An 18716-nucleotide genomic window follows, 5' to 3' on the forward strand; every position below is an offset into this window, starting at 1 on the left:
TTCTTGCAACAAAATAAAGACACTTCGCTGCTTACCTGTCAGTACGACCTCTGGATTGTTCACTTTTGTTTCCACGCACTAGATGTCGGTTTCTTTCTCACTCTGTCTACTGGGTGTGAAAGAAAGAGATGCAAAGACAGAGAGAGAGAGAGAGAGAGAGAGAGAGAGAGAGAGAGAGAGAGAGAGAGAGAGAGAGAGAGAGAGAGCGCATGCATGTGTGTTTACTTGTAATGTTTGTGTAAGTGTCATTTTTTTAATTATTTGTTATACTTTAAAGGCCACACAAATTGCAGTTCCACATTTATCCACAGGAGGGCAGTATACGCTCAAAATAGAGAAAGGTCAAATTCCGCAGAACATGATATAAATCATAGCGACCACGGCAACTTTTCTGTTGTTGTTTTAAATGTGCTAAATAATACCGTTTATGACGTTTTGCCAAATGACAGGAACTTGGATAATATTAAACCTAAGGTAGAACGTGCGGGAACCGTCAGCCTTTAAACACTTTACATTTAAATGAATCAATAATAAATCTCTGCTAGTGTCTCTTTCAAAAAGTATCTACAACTACATTTAGTCCCCCAGGAACAGCAAGTCGGTCGTTTCCGCTGTGTGCCACGGTGTGTCATCTGCCCTGTGGCATGCGCGTGAGACAAATAGCCTATGCCTGACTGCATCATAAATCACACGCGAATACAATGACATCATGTATCGCTCCGGGATTAGAGGGGTTTGCTAAGAACGTTAAAAAAAAAAGTTTGCTAGGAACGTAACAACACTGTTGCCTTGTAGCATGTCCCGGCTCTAAGTATAGTTCCAGAAATCAGTTTTATGTCACTGTTATTATTATTATAGCCTATCTCTGGAGACAAGAGGATTATTTGTTTTACTCCAAAAGTAGCCTACGCACACACACAACTTCTGAAACATGCCTACTCCGTCATCTATGTTTAAGCCTTTGACAGAGGCCTGGAAGGCTCGCGTGACCTGTAAGGGCATTTTTGAGTTGTTAAAACTACTGTGTATTCAGACAGCACTCGGTGGCCCTAGCTTGCAGCCTATTTGCGGTGACTGTTTGTGAATATGTCTTGGAGGAATGACCCCCATCTATCACACGCCTGTAAAGACTTGTTGGCATGTGACTTCTTGCCTATATACACATTTAACTCGAGGCAGTTTGTCACTTCCTCCTAAACGTGTTTAATTATTAATGAAATGTAGATCCTCTGTTCTTTGCTGCCTGATTGGTATTTTTCTCAACTTTTTTTTTTCTTTCAAAAAATTTGACAATCAGAAATTACTCGTCCAATGACGTTGTTTTCTATCTCCCGTTAGAACAGCAGCAGTGCGCGTGAAAACGTTGAAATTGGACACCTAGTCATTTTCTTTCCTTTTCGCCGTATCCTCCTTCACCACCGCTCTGTAGAAAAGCCGTGAAATTCCTCAAGTTTTGGTGAGCTTTTGTTCCGATTGTTTGGCGCAAGAACGAATGGATTTTCTCCCGGGTGCCAGACCGCAACACTGCCAACTCAAAGACTAAACTTGCAAACATCCTGCAGGTATTGAAAATTTAAACTTTAGTCCGTTTGTGCACGCACGTTGCTGTTATTCTTCTGCCCGTTGAGTGGAAAAAAAGAAAAAGTTTAGGTGAATAAGCACGGAATGAAAAGAAGGGTGGAAGGGGGAAAGACGGAGGAAAAGAAGGAAGGAGAATAATAAGGAACACAGAAGAGTTAGCTGGAGGAAGAGAAAGTTATGTGGACAGACTGTCCTCCCAGTTTGACAGCGCGAGAAATCTAGCCTGTTATTCTTCTCCAAGGGGATTCTGGTAAGTGTAAAGAAGTATCAGGTTACACAATTGATCGATCATGAAGTCAATGTTGACGTAAAGGCGTTTTTTACGGTTTAAAACGGGTTAAGCAATGCGGGTTTATCTAAACTTAAAGGCCTAGCTTTCTAGCTCGGAAATACACTTTGCAGGCCTGAAAAATCGTTTAGAATGTTTTATTTTCGTGATTAAACCAGTGGCTCGCCAGTCTCGCTTGTGTAACACAATGCTAATGTATTATACATTAAGGTTTACGTGGACAACAGTTGCTATTGCGTGTCGTTGAATCCTCAGTTGGAAGAGACCTATAGACTTGTTTGATTTCGAAGAAAATAAGTAATAGATCTATTGCACATTCGTTCTGAAGTAGAGAAACTACAACACATGTTTTAGAAGTATTTTATAGTATAGTATGTTATATAAGTTATTGTTTAAATCGTAGCCTGTGGTTTGTTTATATGATGTCAGTGTTAATGATCTTCCCCTGGTTGACTCACAGACACCCCTCACAACCAGAACAGAGAAAGATGGAGGGAGAGAAGGAGAGAGAGAGGGAGCGGGGTGAGGAGAAAGAGAGCGACGAGACAGAGGAGGAGGAGAGGGAGAAGGAGAGCGATGAGGAGGAGGATGCAGAGGGGGCGGCGATGGTCTGGCAGGAGGGGTACGGCGAAGACGACCTGGGATTACCCATCATGCACTGGGAGGCCTTGAGCCTGCGAATCGCCGAGCTGGAGAAGCAGGAAGAGGAGAGGAAGGAGAAGGTGAGAGGTCAAAGGTGATTGTCATCACCGTCAGACAGAACAGGTGTGTGTGGCATGAGGTCATCTGGTTGGACCGTTACCATACCGGTCACCGTGGCAACCTGAGTTTAACTGGATGTCGACTGCAGCCTGTGCTGGCTGTTCCTCTACTGACCCAGTGGGCTACCTCCCAAAACAACTTTATTGGTTATATCATTACTAGTAGACTGTGTACTCACAACGGGGGAGAGATGGCTGGATAAGTCCTTCCTCATTCTTCCGTCCTCAGTCCTCCAGTGTGTTGGAGCGAGGCAGGGTGCCAATGGCCTGGGCGGAGGCAAGGGAGCGAGGCAGGAGCAGGGAGACGTGGGAGGAGGCGAGGGAGCGAGGCAGGAGCAGGGAGACGTGGGAGGAGGGAGAGGAGGACAGCACCAGCAGGGTGACAGCCCTGACATCCCGGTAAGGATACACGTACACACATACACACACACATACACACACGTACACACACATCCATGTACACACACAACAGTAGCATGTATTGATAACCTGAGATTGGATGAGCTCTCTCCTGTGTTCTGTCTCTCTTCCTCTCTCCTGTCTCATGTCTCATCTCTTATTTGTTGGAACCTGTTCCTCAGTCTCCAGACCCAGACGAACCTGCAGCTGTGCTTCATCAACAACAGTGAGAGTGAGGAAGAGGAAGAGGAGGAGAACACTAGGAAAATGGTTAGAGCATTTTTTTTCTCTCACACATTCAAACATCACACACACACACGCTCACTCACTCACTCTCCCCTCACACACACACACTCTCTGTCACTAACACATGCCGGGGGTCGTACTCTCAGATGGCTGAGGGAATCGTGCTATTAATCAGAAGGTTGCCGGTTTGATTCCTGGACCTTGCAAAATTACGTTTTGTCCCTGGGCAAGGCACTTCACCCTACTTGCCTCGGGGGGGGAATGTCCCTGTACTTACTGTAAGTCGCTCTGGATAAGAGCGTCTGCTAAATGACTAAATGTAAATATGCTATTCACTCACTCTTCGCTCGCGTTCCACACACACGCTCTGCTCCATACTCAGTGTTCACCTTGCCACCGTCCCCTCTTCAGGTGACGGGGAAGAAGGGGGCGGTGACGGTGCCACAGGCTCCTCCCACCGGCAACAACAGCAAATCATCTGGCTTCAAGTTCGAGGTCAGGGCTGCACTGGGCGCGCTCAGAGACAAGCTGAGGACCGAGCAGAAAAAGGAGGTGAGGGGGGAAGAAAGGGGAGGGAGGGAAAGATGGGAGGGAGGGAGGGAGGAAGGAAGGCGATTAGTAGGATAGGAGAAAGAGGGAGGGAATAGGCTTTGATTTCTAGACATGACTTTTTGTAATATTTGTATTTTTATATTGTAATTTACGGCAACTTATATTTATCCCACTTAGTACTGCTAGTTTATGTACCCTTAGTATAGTTAGTCCACATATTTAAATTTTAGGTATATGTTTATTGTATGCACCTTCCTGCCAAAGCAAATTCCTTGTCTGTGCAAACTTTCATGGCGAATAAATCCCTTTCTGATTCTGATGACCTCCCCCCTCCCCAGAGGCCGGCGAGCAGCGACACCCTGCTGGGGAAGAAGAGGAGGCTGGACAGGAGTGACCTGGTGACCTTCAGCACCCAGGAGCTCCGAGCCTTGCACAGCTCTCTCGGCCAGGCCATCCAAGGTCAGAGGTCACACACAGACACACACACACACACACATACATACTGCAGTGGCGTGACTGTTGTGTCTCCTCAGACCTGAGTTCCGAGCTGGTGGGCCGCCTGCAGACCAGAGACCAGCTGAGGACGGAGCAGGACGCCATGCTGCTGGAGGTACAGGATATGACCTCACTCTGACCCCGCCACCTCACTTCCTGTGCCCGGCCGCTCCACCGAACAATCACTGTGAAGAAGAGACTGCATCCCTCCAAGAAGGAAGAAGAAGAAAGATGAAAGACTTTAACATTATTTGATTGCACAGCGCTTTGGTTTATTTTATTGTTTTTGTGTGTTTGTTTTTTTTATTGAAGAAAATTGTGTATCCGCTCTTTTTTTAATTTTTTTTTTAAAGGGTTTGAGTTAACCCTGAAAGGGAACAAAACTGGCAGGTTAAGGGTTAATCATCACGCTGCTACTGCTTCCTGTGGAGCACCAGTCCTCTGTTGGATTTCAACATTTAGAAGCGATTTTAAACCTTTATTCCGGTTGTTGGGAAAACCATTTCATAGTCTTTGTCCTGATACATGATCGGTGTGTAGTTAATCCTAGTAATTAACTGAACGTGGTTCTGTCTTAAAACAAAGCTCTAACTAACATCCACGAGTCAGGGGAACGCCAGGAAAAGACTTCCTCTCTGACAAAGTGGTTCCCCTCCTGTCTCACCCTCGCTCGTCGACGCAGGTCTGCCTGGAGTGACCAGCTTCCTGTCTGTCTCCATTGCTCCTCCAGGCAAGATCAAGCGAGCCCAGATGAGTATTGAGAACATGTTTTAATTATTATTTTTTTATAAGTAGTGTTTGGTGCAGCGGGCTCTTAAGGGGAATAGCCATACGTGGAATCCGGCTGTTTGTTGTGATGAAAACAACAGCACAAGCAGGTACTGCGCTCTCTGGCTTGCCTGGGACACGCATGCCTTGTGTTGTGAGATTAAACAACTTATTTTCAAGGCAGCAAATTTCACAGTATGTGGATTCAACATGCAGTAGACACAAGTGTACACACACACAATCCCACTGGTGTACACACACACACACACACAACCCCACTGGTGTACACACACACACACACACACACAACCCCACTGGTGTACACACACACACACACACAACCCCACTGGTGTACACACACACACACACACACACAACCCCACTGGTGTACACACACAGGAGCTGGGCACCGCATACACACAACGCCCCCTGAACACAGTGTTTCTAACAGTTTGGTTCAGCCTCTCTGTTTGGGTTTCAATAAACCATCGAGCCAACTGCGTGTCTGTAATGATATTTTCTTTGTAGTGACGATACATTTTTGTAGTTTTTGATGCGTTTGGGGATGCTTGACTTTGTCTGGTATGGAAACAGTTATATGTACATGCTTGTGTGTGTGTCTGTGTGTTTATTAGTCAGTTTGTGCAATAGTACATGCATGCTAGACTGTGTGTGATGCTTAATCGTCAGAGTAATATTGTGTGCATGGTCGTTTGTATGAGCGTGTGTGTGTTCACCCGGGTGTGTGTGTGTGTGTGAGGGGGTGTGTGTGTGTTCACCCATGAGGGTGTGTGTGTGTGTGAGAGGGTGTGAGTGTATCCAGGCAGGTCAGAGTTTGTATTGCCAAACGTCTATCTCAGCACAAAAGGAGGAGCAAGAGAGGGAGAGGAGGGAGGGAGGAAAGGAACGAGGGTGGGAGGAGAGGGGGGGAAGGAGGGACGACAGCTCGAAAACACGGTTTCAGAGGGATGATCCATCTGAGCCTTCAGCAGGAGACGCAAGTGGAGACCAGACGCAGGTGGAGACCAGACAGCCCAAGGTGACTCCTCTTTCCAAGAGAAGCTTTCCAGGGAACGGAGCGATGACTTGGATTTCGTTTTTCAACATATTGTTTTTTCTGGGGTTGAAATCTTGACTTTGTTTATTTTTACTCTTCTTTTGTCTTCTCTGCTTGCCCTCACCCTTGTTAGAAAGACTTGTTGAATCGACCCAAGGTTTTGTTTTGCTGCTTCTTTTATTCTTCTTCCAACTGTTTGTTTTCCGACCATGGGAGCCAAACGAGACAACTAGAACATCTTGTTTCAGCAGGTCAGTCCCTCCTCAGCTTGCCCTCTCTTCGGCTGTGACAGTGATGCAGGCATTTATATGCCGCGTTCCTAAGTACACTTGCATTTATTGCCGTCATTAGTCGACTCTTCTGTTTGTTGTAATGAAACCAGTTGTGGGGTGGTTTGTTTAAACTCAGGATTCACCAAAAATGTTATACAAGAATATTCATAAAAAAGGCCATTAATTGTGCTGCCTTTGGGTCATTGTGACCCACCGTCGGGGTGCAAAAGGAGGGTCACAATGACCCAAAGGCAGCACAAGGGTTGAGACAAAGTGTCCCAAAAAATATGCTTCAACACTTGTGACAGTGCTCTCAGTGTGTGATTGGTTCACCCAGTTCTACCCTCAGCGATGATCCTTAGGTGGGCTGGATGGGATTGGGTGTTTCCGGCATTTCAATGTCAGTGTTTACTTTTCAGTGCCAGAACCGTCTGGACACGGCACCCCTATTTACCTGTAATCCTTCATACGTGTGAAGTCATGGCGCGCGCACACACAGACTATACACAAACTCACACACAAACTACACACACACACAGACTATACGCAAACTCACACACAAACTACACGCACACACAGACTATACGCAAACTCACACACAAACTACACACGCACACACAGACTATACATAAACTCACACACAAACTACACTCGCACACAGACGCACATACTATACACAAACTGCACAGACACACAAACTCACACACAAACTGCACACACACACAGATGCACAAGCTATACACAAACTGCACACACACAAAAACAGACTATACACAAACTCACACACAAACTACACGCGCACACACACACAAACTACACACACACACAGACTATACACAAACTCACACACAAACTACACACGCACACAGACGCACATACTATACACAAACTGCACAGACACACAAACTCACACACAAACTGCACACACACACAGATGCACAAGCTATACACAAACTGCACACACACAAAAACAGACTATACACAAACTCACACACAAACTACACGCGCACACAAAAACAGACTATACACAAACTACACACACACACACACACATCCTGCTTATAATGCGTGTGTGTTACGCAAGGTGGTGGGGAGGGGATGAGGTTTATAGACTCGGGGGTAACGATGGAAAAGATGAAAGGATGGATGGACACAGGTGGACGGATGGAAGGACAGATGGATGTATGGACGGATGAATGAATGGATGGATGGACAGATTGAGGGGAAGTGAGTAGTTACTGATTGCAGAGTTAATGGAGTGAGAACGAACTGAATCAGCAGTGTCCAGAGATCCTGGTACACAGCAGGAAAAATAGCATGGAGGGGGGGGTGGAGATACAGTCGTCATAAGGGAACAGGGTAAGGGTCTGGCTGTACATGAGTTACAGACTCGTGATTTTGATTGATCCAGGCCTGACTTACTGAATGAGGGATCAGGTATGTGAGAGAAGTGGATGGAGACCCGATGAACTAAATGCTCTCTTTCTTATTTACTCTCTCTCTCTCTGACACTTTTTCTCTTTCTCTCCGACTCCATCTCTTTTTCTCTCTCTCTCTCTATCTCTCTCGCTCAGTAGACAGAACCAACTCCGGAGCGTGAGAGCGGATCTTAACGTTCTGAGAGCCACCGGACAGTTCTAGAAGGTTCTAGAAGGACGAGAGGGGAATGGGAAAATGAGACAGGCGCACCTCCACTGTAGCTGCCACCACCGTCACCACCGCGGCAACGCCAGCGCGCAACCATGACAACCGCGGAAACAAGCGTCCCGGCGACGGGTCTCGGCGGCGGCAGCGCCGCGCCCCACTCCGTCCTCAACTCCTCCTCTTCCTCCGCCCACGTCCCGTCCTCCTGCAGCATCGACGAGTCCTACAAGTACATCTTCCTGCCCATCTGCTACTCCTTCACCTTCCTCTTCAGCATCTCCCTCAACTCCATCGTCCTCTTTCGTTCCTTCCGACGAACCAAGCCCTGGAACGCTTCGCTCATCTACATGGTGAACCTGGCATCCACAGACTTCATGTACGGCCTCTCCCTGCCCTTCCTCATCGCCAGCTACATGATGAGGGACAACTGGGTGTTTGGGGACTTCATGTGCCGCCTGGTGCGCTTCCTGTTTTACTTCAACCTGTACTGCTCCATCTTCTTCCTCACCTGCATCTCCGTGCATCGTTACCTGGGCATCTGCCACCCCATGAGGACCATCACCATGGAGACCAAGAGGGCCGTGAAGGGGACCTGCGTCCTGGTCTGGGTAGTGGTGTTCGCCCTTACCTGCCCCATCTTCCGATTCGCCAAGACGGGTCACATGACCAGGGAGATGGGCTCGGCGGTGACGGTGAACGGCGACCCGCACGCGGGCAACCACGGCAACGGGGTGGAGGCGTTCCAGAACTGCTGGGACGACGCCATCGACAGGGAGTTCTCGGAGTACGTTCCGTACGGGATCATCCTCCACCTGCTGGGGTTCTTCCTGCCGTTCTCCATCATCGCCTGGTGCTACTCGCACGTGGTTCTCACCATCTTCAGGACCCTGCGGTCTCAGGGTCCCGCCGCCACGCCTGGGGGAGGGAGAGCGGGGGCAGGGGGGGGGAGGCGAGACAACGTGATAGGGGGAGGAGGAGGAAGGGATGGGATGTCAATCATCCTGGGCGCGCACTCCCCTTACGCCCACCGGCGTCGCAAATCCATCAGGACCATCATCACCATCACCCTCCTCTTCGCCCTGTGCTTCTTCCCCTTCCATGTGACGCGCACCATCTTCCTCATCCTCAAGGTGACGAAGAGGGTGCCCTGCCATACCATGACCATGGTCTCCATGTGCTACAAGATCACCCGGCCTCTGGCCTCCTTCAACGCGTGGCTCAACGCCCTCCTCTACTTCCTCACCAAGGAGAAGAGCGCCCCCTGCTGCCACCCCCCTGACACCACCACCACCCCCCATGCCGCCAGGGGCAACGCCCACGGCAACCATCACCACGACAACTACCACAAGCACAGCCTGCTGTGGTCTCTGAGGATGATGGCTGGGCTGGGCAACGAGGATGGGGGGGAGGGGGGTGGAGGAGAGGTGGAGGTGGAGGAGGGGGTGAACGGGAAGAAGAAGGAGAAAAAGAAGGCAAGGACTCCGGTATACCTACACAAAGCCTTACCTAAAGTCAAGTTCACGGTAGAATAAACTGGAATGTCGTGAAGACTTCCGAACTAAGGGATTCCGGCATTCTAAGGCTCGGAACATCCTCATTGGCTGACAAGGGTCTGCATACAGGTTCTTGTTGTGGTGTGTAAAACATTGAGGTAGAACAACTTGAATCCTCAATGTGAGGAGTTGAAGAAAGGGGTGTGGCCAGTGATAATCTGTGGGCGTGTACTGTATCTTTTGGAAGATGACTCCATGGCAACGGAAGAGATTTTAGTCGATCTCATTGAACGTTTTACCTCAGGTTAATAATGACACTAGGTGATGGTCACGAACATGTTTGATGTTTCAATGACGTGCGCAACTTTGTGTTTCTCTGTTTGACTGCTCTTGGTGTTAAAAAGTACTATATTTCCTGTTTAACTTGTTCCTGCCTGTTATTTTGACCATGTGTGACACATTTACTGGATTAAACATGTTGAATGTAAATCTTTGGCCCTGTGTGTGTGTGTGTGTGTGTGTGTGTGTGTGTGTATGGTCATGGCTTTGTAAACTGGATCAGCAATAATGTTAATAATCATCCCATTCATTTGAACACCGCCCAAAGGTCAACGACCAAGCTAATGTACTGCTGAGTACACACACACACACACACACACACACACACACACACACACACACACACACACACAAACAGAGGGGAGGGGTAGGAAGACCACTGTCAGCTCCAGGAACTCCACTCATTCACAAAAACAAGCCCATCACTTAGCTACGTGGCCTCTCTACTGATGCCAATAGGCAGGCACTTAACCTGTGTCCTGTCCTTCCACTGGCTGACAGACCATGAAGACTTCCACTGCAACGAGAGGAAAAAAAAGATTGTTGACCTGAATTCTTAACCCTGGAGTGAAAGATTAAAAGTGGTTGTGAAAGACGTGTTTCTGCTGTTTGCATGAACAAGCTCAACTACATACAGGAGACTGTGACTCAGTGTTTCTAAGACTTTCAGAAAGATGAGTTCTGACTTCTGGAAATGTGTGTGTAATATTACGGGACACTTACCGGACTTTTGTCTCTCTCTCTCTTACGTGTGTGTGTGTGTGTGTGCGCGCGCGTACGTGTGTTTTTTCTGATCTAGGTTGGATGGTAAGATAGGCTAATTAATGTCCATCGTTTCACAGACAGATGTCGGAAACTGAAGAATGCAGCTATATCGTGGCCAAATAAATGATTTCTCCCCATCATATTCAACTAAATACATATAAATTGAATAAAGTTGTCTCAAACGGCATTCAGATTAAAGGTTGCATACTAGTTGCGAAACTCGAAGAAAATGTGTTCTGTTTCATAGATAGCCTATTACTACAGGGGGCGACAAATCTTTCCATTTTCGACTTCCCGGTTGGGAAATTCAAAACACAACGGATCGTATAATCTCCCGTCCTGCACCACGACTGGAACTATCTTTGACGGTTATTACTGAATAATTAAACAAAAATTAAATAAAAATCACAGGAGCCATTTTGTGCAAAATTAACTACATATATTGATTAGTCTATCATACACGCATAATATACATGTTGTAAAAAATTATAATTCAACCGTTGGAATTTATATTTATTTTTTTCCCTCTGCCTCGTGTCACCAGTGTTAGTAGAGCCGCTGAGGCGAGGCATTGGCGCCATTTTCAAACTTTTCCTTGACAGAGAATGAGAGCCTGGGTTAAAAAACATTTTTTTGTGAATTCATTTGCCATTTTTCTAAAGCATTTATACAAGGAATATTTTCGAAAAGATTTGTATTCTTCATGACGCAAGGATATTTTACTCAAGGTAAGCTTTTTAACGTGTAACTGGATGTCTTAACAGTTTTACCAGTGTTTTGACAAATTTCATTATGTTCTGAATGCATACTTGGTAGCTATAGTTAGCTTGCAAGCAAAAAGCCATCAAGCTTTAACTTTATATTTTATTCATTTGAACCTTTACCATTTTTCGCTGTTGAACCACGTCTCATAATGAGTTTTCCAAGTCGACCAGCTAACTTTATTTTAAGTACCGGTGTATGATAGGAATAGTACAATTCCAGTAATGCAACCCTCCTTTGATGGGATCTGGAAATAGCTAGCTAACTGGTCCTCAACCTAGCTAGCTAGAGAAATACAATGATTAGAAAGACGTGGACTGAAACTGAACTTGCGTTCAAACCAGCAACATTTACAGCAGGAATGTAGCGCAGCGTGGTGGTATACGTTGTATCACAGAAAAGACGGGGGGAATTGTTTAATTTCGCTGCACAAAAGGGCTGTACCCGACACTCCCCCGTGTGAGTTATCGGCTGGTCTGCCGTAACACTGCAGCCCTCCCTAAAATTGCTTGTGCGACCCCCTCAAGGTTCCACCCCACCCCCAGTATTCTAACTAGACGAAAATTAGTCTTATTTTGTAAAACATAGGCATTTACTTGGATGCAACCGGATAGCTGTTGAATACTTCAGACCTAACTTAACGTTCTGTATTGATGTGAAACTCACATTTTCAAATACAAAGACGGAATAGCGTTGATGAACGAGTAGTGTTCTGAGTCAGCATTTTTTGCTTGCCCAACCCCCTTTACCATAGTTGTTGAATGCCAACTATCTTATAGTTGGGGGGAAAATTATCAAGTAACTTGGCTAGCCAGCCCATCTTTATATTTAAAGTGTTTCTAACGACTATATAAAAATCCATGCTTCAATGTCAAGGTTAGTTTGAAAAATAATGTAAAATAATAGGCTACAGGTAATGCGCACCAAACAATGTAATGTGCGTAACATATTTGCTTCTTGCCATTTACTGTAATGTTAGCCTACAGTTTTGTACTTTAAAAAGGTACATTGTAACGTATTTTCCCAAATGGCTGCCCTTAAGTTGTACTGGCCATGTTGATGATTGTCTCGCTGCTGTCGACGATTGCCGCCTTTGTGTTAGTTAAGTCGTTTAATCCTGTCAAATCGATATCCAGTCTCAACATGTCTCATCGTTTTGTATTCCACACATCCTAAGAGAATGTCAAAATAACACAATTTGTTGCTAAACGTGGCCTTTCTCTAGCTTTAAGACACTTTATTAAATTCACACATTCAGAGATGTAAAAGTCTTAATTGTAGACTGGACAAACGTCTACATGCATTTGTAACACTGACAAATACAAAAGAAAAAGACATTGAAATACAAAAACGGCTGCGTAGAATCGACTAGGTGTCCCATTCATATCTGCGTCATCGTTGCCACGTACTTGCTAGGGTTACTGTACTGTGACTTATCACAAGTCCACCATGTCCCATTTTATTCACACTCATAGTGCTTGAGATCCACGTTTTTCGTTGTGTGAAAGACACTTATAGTTGTAACTGCAAGCCGTTAAGATACGTTAGAAGTAGAAAGAACAGTATTCTTTTGTAAGCCACCCTATGTTCATTTGAATGTTCAACCAGCTTGAGAAAAGCGCAACATCAGCGTTTGAGCAGGCTGATCGCTCAGGGATGATATTAATACATGCAGTGTATTACCACTGAACATAATGCTAAATGAATTGCAGATTTCCAGCTCCCAGTTTTAGAAGCAGAACAGCAAGGTCTTCACATTTCTATCTCTGTAGAGTTTACGCCTTCAGATTATTTTACCATTGTTTAGTTTTTGGTGGTGTTTCTGTGTGTGTCTAATATGCTGGTTTTATTTCACGTCTACCCTCTCACAAACAGACCTAAAGATAATTCCCTCCAATATCAGCCTTCAGAAATATTTCTAGTAAGCTGTGGTAAAGAAAAGGACAGGTGTTCTGGAAGAATAAAGAACACAAATAAATGTGCACAGACAGTTCCATTATTCTATTCCAGTATGTTCTATTCGGTGTTCTATCTAGGCAGAATGAGGGAGACATTGGATCTGAATGTGATTTCAAGAGACCTGTGATCTTTGACTGGTTGCACAAAGTGCTTTCCTCTTTCACAGTAGCAACTTCGACAGGAGTCCCAACCTCATGGACAAATCATAATTTAAAATACACTAGATAACTGCATGTGTCATTCGATGGATCACAGACAGGCAAGCTTCTGGGCTTTATTCCAGAGGGAATATCTGCAATGTGTACCAACACAGATGTGTCCTGGGGTTAATATTTAACCTTATCTGCCGGCTTAAGCAAACCACCGAAATGCTCTAGAATATAAACATCCCCTGTAATTGAAATGATTGAATTCAAGTTAAACTCCGACGATTAGAAGGGAACAAATATTTTTTTTAATTTTCTTCACTTGAAGACTGTAACCGTGTCACTAGCAGCTCTCTTGTAATCTAAATTATGCTCTTTACCCAAGAGAATTATGCTCTTTACCCAAGATATGTGACTTGCCATGCCAACCCTATTGGTGTGTGACTTTGTCGAGGCAGAATATTGTGATTGTGGTTGTAATCCAAACACACATATTTACGATTCTAGAACTGCGGCCTTTGTCTCTCCACATTTTCTTTATGTGTGTGTGTGTGCTCTCATGATGAGCGTGTGCACGTGTGTGTAAGTGCGCGCACGCGTGTGTGTGTGTGTGCGAGAGAGGGAGAGAGAGAACTGGTTTAGGCCTCTGTGTCCTTTGGGTAAAGCTATCTGTGGCTTCGACACAGTACATTCAGCACTCCCCAGTCCTGTATTCCGCCCCCTTCTGTGCGGTGTCTAATTATTTTACTACATCTTCTAAGTTATTTTTATTACAGTTCTGGAGATTGATAACTTTAAGTGGGGGGGGGGGGTAAGTCCCGATAGACAATATTTAATCGTTTTCTTGCCGTCTGTTATTATTTATCACCTTTTATTTCGACGCGCCAGTTTGTGCTTGTTGTTTTTCTGTTGCTCAGTGCAGAAAGAACAGAGGGAGAAGAAGAAGTCTTGTATTTCTGTGTTCCTTATTTAGTTTGTTCTAATCTAGTAGGCTTCTCTCTCCACTGTCGGTTTGCGGTGCGGTGTGGTGTGAGGACTCATCGAGACAGAACTGCACAGAAGAAAAAAGAAAAAATGCTAAATGACTAAATGTAAAAAAAAAACTCACAAAAGACACTTATTTATTATTTTCGTATATCCCTTCTCTTTTTCTACAGTCTAGTCTGTTCTCTTTCTTTCTTTAATTTATATTTAAAAAAAAAGAAACTCCCGCTTCCTCTCTCTTTCTCTCTCCCCCCTCTCTCTTTCTCTCTCCCCCCTCTCTCATTTCTCTGTCTCTTTCTTTCTGCTGGCTGGCTGAGACTCTTGGCACGGATTCAAGTCAGCAAGCAAGAGGAGGCTGCCTGAACACAGGTTCGTTCCAGACAAACGCTAGCCCCCAGAAAATAAATTTTTTGACCCCCAAGGGTATAAGCGACCGGCCCCAAATTTCACACCACCCTCAACCAAGGCCCAGTGGAGCCCAGTATTTTTTTTCAGATTTTTCGGGGCTTCCGAAAATGTTCATTTTTATTGTAGAAAGTGATGGCCAGGGAAAAAGGCTACAGCCTTTTGCTTTTTATGCCTACCAAGTTCCCCAGTCACTCTCACTAGCTACTGCATAGCCGAGGCTGCACACTGAACAAGACTGGGGTCTGAAGGTGAGACTAGAGAGTGTGGGTAACTATGAGAGGTTGTGGGGGTTATTATGGGATAGCAAGTGGAGGACCAAATGGGTTTTGTGACATATTTTGGGACAGAAACCAAACTGCCCTCCTTGCCTATTAAAAGGCCCCCACCAGCTTTCCTAATGGCTGATTTTTCTTCCTCTTTACTTCTTCTGAAACATGCCTGGGGATGCCCATTGATGTTTTTGTGTTTAGTATTTATGATCGTTTTATTTTATATTTATTTCAGGGTTTGGTGACACTGACCTGTGTACTATTTTAGTAGTGTTCTGTTGAGTTAGAGCAAAGTTTTTTGAATGATGGGTGTGGGGAGGTGGAAGGCAGGGTCAAAGACTAGACAAGACTTTAAAAAAAAAAAAAGAAAGAAAAGAAAAAGGTTTTTTTAGGTGCATCCCTTTTACGAGACCAGCACTTAAGACGTGCATTTGAGTTGATGAATTAGAGAGCTGTGATTGGTTGGTTTGATTGATTGTTCATAATATTTTACTTTTTATTTTCATAATTGGGCTAATTTTCTAACAGACCCCCCCCCCACCCCCCCTCTGTCTTCTTCTGTCCTTTCTGTAATAATACTATCAGAGCCTGGAGGAGTGGAGGTAAGGAAGCTGTCTTCTTCGTTTGTTCTTCATATATAAAATGGCCCCTGATGTGACTAGGTAGACAAGCCCGGGCCAGTTGAAGAGAAAAAGAGCTTTTCTTGCAACTCTTCGTCTCGTTTTCCTTCCTTCCGTCTCTCTCTCCTTCTCTCGCCCTCACCCTCTCTGCCACTTTTCCAACCCTATTCTCTCTCTCGTTTCCTCTCTCTCTTTCTCTCTCGCCCTCACTCTCTCTGCCCCCCTTTTCAGCCCTTCTCTCTCACTCGCGCACGCTTTCTCTCTCCCTCTCCACTCTTTTTCAACGAGGCAGAAAATTAGAGACTCCTTTCATCAAAATGTTACTGCTTCAATGCTGACGAGATCTCCCCGTTCAAAATGCTTTGTTAAGATTTCTAATAATGTGACCCCCACTTTAGTGTGTGTGTGTGTGAGAGTATGTGTTGTACAGTGAAGTGAGTTATCATCTTTCCTACGTAGCTAGGTCTGCAGATGACAGTTGTGTTGTTCTAGACACTCCTCAATGTGCTTCCTTTGATGTTGATTAGCCTAAATGTTCGGTCACATTTTAATCGGGAGAAAGTCGATTATCCATCCGCCTTTTTCTTTCAGCAGCTTCATTTGTTCCCACTGTAATCAGGAAAATGTCTCATGTTTAGCATAATTAGATAAATTCACATTTGTGTTATTTTAAGTGTGGCGATTTAAAAAGTATGATTTTTTTGATGCTCTTTTTAAAAATGTAATCCTAATTTCTGTGTAATCCAGCGTTTATAAAGAGTAAAAGTTTTAAGCACACCACATTAGGCGTGGTGTGACTGTCTGCCTGCCCTGCCTCCCCCACAGAAGTGTTTTTCATTGGGTGGGGATCAAAAAAGATATTCATTTGTTAAATATTTACTAAAGATGTGTATACATTTTTTTTAGATAAATATATATATAACACTGTATATTCTATTAGTTAGGACTGTCATGAACTGTCGATTTCCTGGTTTCATAGGCCTTGTGTTTCAAGATGCTTCTAGAATACCGTTTAAGGGTTCTAGAATACTGTTTAAGGGTTCTAGAATATTCTTTGAAGAGTTTAGAAGCCTAACAATGCCCCAAACTGATGACCCTTCCTTCTTCTCCCACCTGTTAGAAAGATCACCTCTCAGATGCTTCACGTGTGCTGATGAAACTAGGTACCTCGTGTCTGTAGCCGTGTGTGTGTGCAGCAGAGTTCAACTTCAAGGGTCATACCAGTCATGTGCTACGACTGCAAACCGCCGTCCCTCTCCTCCACCCCCCCACCCCCCCTTTTCATAATTCACCACTCCTACAGAAGGCCTCACCTCTCTCTCTCTCTTTTTTAATTGCCTTCCTCCTGATGTTTTAGGGGGGTGTGTCTGATCTCAGGCGCATCACTACCTGTTCATGTCAAGGTCAAGTGACTGTCAAAGCCCTCTGCAGTCTTTCTCTCTCTCTCCCCTCACTCTATCACTGTCTTTTCTAACACACACAACCATGTACGAAGTGTGATAATCTTGTCTTGAAGAGACATAACGATGCTGCTTCTCTACTTCTATTTTGCAACGTTTTTAGTCTGGGGTTGTTTTGAGTCAACTTAACATGAACACCAATTCACAAACGGGAAAAAATTAAAAGATTAAACACCACGAAAAATGACAGTATGCTCGATGATACCCACGCTTCACTGTTAGAATTTGACTGGTGATCTACAAGGCTTTTAACCTCATATTCCTGAATGTCGTATTTTGGCTCATTTCCAGTTATTTAGTTGTTTGTTGGGCTGCTTGCCTTTAGCTTGTCCTTATTTATTGTCTTGTTTTGATTTTTAAAATGTGGTTGGTCTGACCTATTGTAGTTTAATGTAGTCCTCATGTCTAGTTTACACTGACTTGGGTTTATGACCAAGGCAATATGTTGTTGTTTTATTGTTTTAGCAGTGGGCATAATTACAAGTATCGAGTTAATTGCATTCGTTTCAACACGTTGTCTCTCGATGTGTGTGTTTGGCAGCCTAGTATGTTGTGCTTTCAGTGTTTATTGAGAAAGACATGTTTGACAGAACAGTTAGGCTAAGAGTCAGTGGCTGTGGCCTTTTTTTTGTTTTGTTTTTTATGTCATAGACTTGTATCAATTTATTTGTTCTTTCAAGGATTTTATTAAAGTGCAACTGGTCTCTGTTATTAGGGTTAGTGTCTGTGTGTGTGGGAGCTTACTGTATTTCTGGTTGGCTCGTCAAGTTTAAACTACAAACAAGAGTTAAAAAGGAACTGTTTAGGGTTTAGGAATACTGTAAATATAGGTCTGTATAATTTGAATGAATTAATATTTTTTTAAATAATTTTTTTTTAAGGACAGCATTTTGAACATTCTGATGGAGAAAAAATGATGTAAATGGCTGTAATCACCAGGTGTGGTTTACAGTAGGTCCTATTCGTCTGCCATTTTGTTCCCTTGGCTATCGTCCATTTTGTGTGTCATCTCTATAATAATTTAAAGTTTATAAAAAGAGTTATTTAGTGTTTTAAAATATGAGCATGATCAAATTACATACAGTGCCATCATGGCCTTGCTTTGTAAAATAAATGGCCTTTTATTTAATTATTTATCCTTTTTTTTTTCTGTTATTTGATTATGAAGCTGAAAACCAGGTTTAAATATACACCTACTGCATCTGTGTTAATGAATTACTAGGCCACACTCCATGCAGACATTTCTAGAAGCATCGTCACTCGTGTGTGAAAATAACATTATCACATTAGCCTACATTTTGTGGTTTAGTCTGAGCCAGCTCTGCATACAGCTCAGGCTTTGAAAGATGACTTTATATCAGTTTTATTTTAAAAATTCACTGCTGTTTCTAAATATTGTTTCATCATTTTGTCTCCACAGTCCAGTGTCTACCTGACCACCATGGAG

The 18716-nt window shown here is 44.3% G+C and overlaps 2 protein-coding genes across 4 annotated transcripts; both read left to right on the plus strand.

Annotated features, from left to right (window-relative positions):
- Positions 1-1207: 1207 nt before the first annotated feature.
- On the plus strand, positions 1208-5588 carry si:dkey-6n21.12 (schwannomin-interacting protein 1). Of its 2 annotated transcripts, none has more exons than XM_067261446.1 (7): positions 1208-1831; positions 2331-2592; positions 2861-3030; positions 3213-3300; positions 3688-3828; positions 4167-4287; positions 4362-5588. In XM_067261446.1, exons 2-7 carry the CDS (start codon positions 2359-2361, stop codon positions 4460-4462), a joined length of 855 nt encoding a protein of 284 aa, XP_067117547.1. In that variant the 5' UTR covers positions 1208-1831; positions 2331-2358; the 3' UTR covers positions 4463-5588. The 2 variants fall into 2 exon arrangements, with proteins under 2 accessions (XP_067117547.1, XP_067117549.1); XM_067261448.1 differs by having other exon boundaries at positions 1208-1562.
- A 534-nt stretch (positions 5589-6122) lies between these two features.
- On the plus strand, positions 6123-10029 carry si:dkey-6n21.13 (P2Y purinoceptor 3). Of its 2 annotated transcripts, none has more exons than XM_067261609.1 (2): positions 6123-6399; positions 7995-10029. In XM_067261609.1, exon 2 carries the CDS (start codon positions 8163-8165, stop codon positions 9594-9596), a length of 1434 nt encoding a protein of 477 aa, XP_067117710.1. In that variant the 5' UTR covers positions 6123-6399; positions 7995-8162; the 3' UTR covers positions 9597-10029. The 2 variants fall into 2 exon arrangements, with proteins under 2 accessions (XP_067117710.1, XP_067117711.1); XM_067261610.1 differs by having other exon boundaries at positions 7998-10029.
- Positions 10030-18716: the final 8687 nt, after the last annotated feature.

The sequence above is a fragment of the Osmerus mordax genome, chromosome 23 (genome assembly GCF_038355195.1).
Source record: "Osmerus mordax isolate fOsmMor3 chromosome 23, fOsmMor3.pri, whole genome shotgun sequence".
Classification (NCBI taxonomy): Eukaryota; Metazoa; Chordata; class Actinopteri; order Osmeriformes; family Osmeridae; genus Osmerus; species Osmerus mordax.

What these genes read in the sequence shown, in the direction of transcription:
- si:dkey-6n21.13 (XM_067261609.1), top strand. Translation starts at nt 8,163, where the DNA reads ATGACAACCGCGGAAACAAGCGTCCCGGCGACGGGTCTCGGCGGCGGC.
- si:dkey-6n21.12 (XM_067261446.1), top strand. Translation starts at nt 2,359, where the DNA reads ATGGAGGGAGAGAAGGAGAGAGAGAGGGAGCGGGGTGAGGAGAAAGAG. An exon ending in AAGAGGAGAGGAAGGAGAAG is followed by an intron (nt 2,593 to 2,860) that starts GTGAGAGGTCAA and finishes TTCCGTCCTCAG; the next exon opens with TCCTCCAGTGTGTTGGAGCG. An exon ending in AGGAGAACACTAGGAAAATG is followed by an intron (nt 3,301 to 3,687) that starts GTTAGAGCATTT and finishes TCCCCTCTTCAG; the next exon opens with GTGACGGGGAAGAAGGGGGC.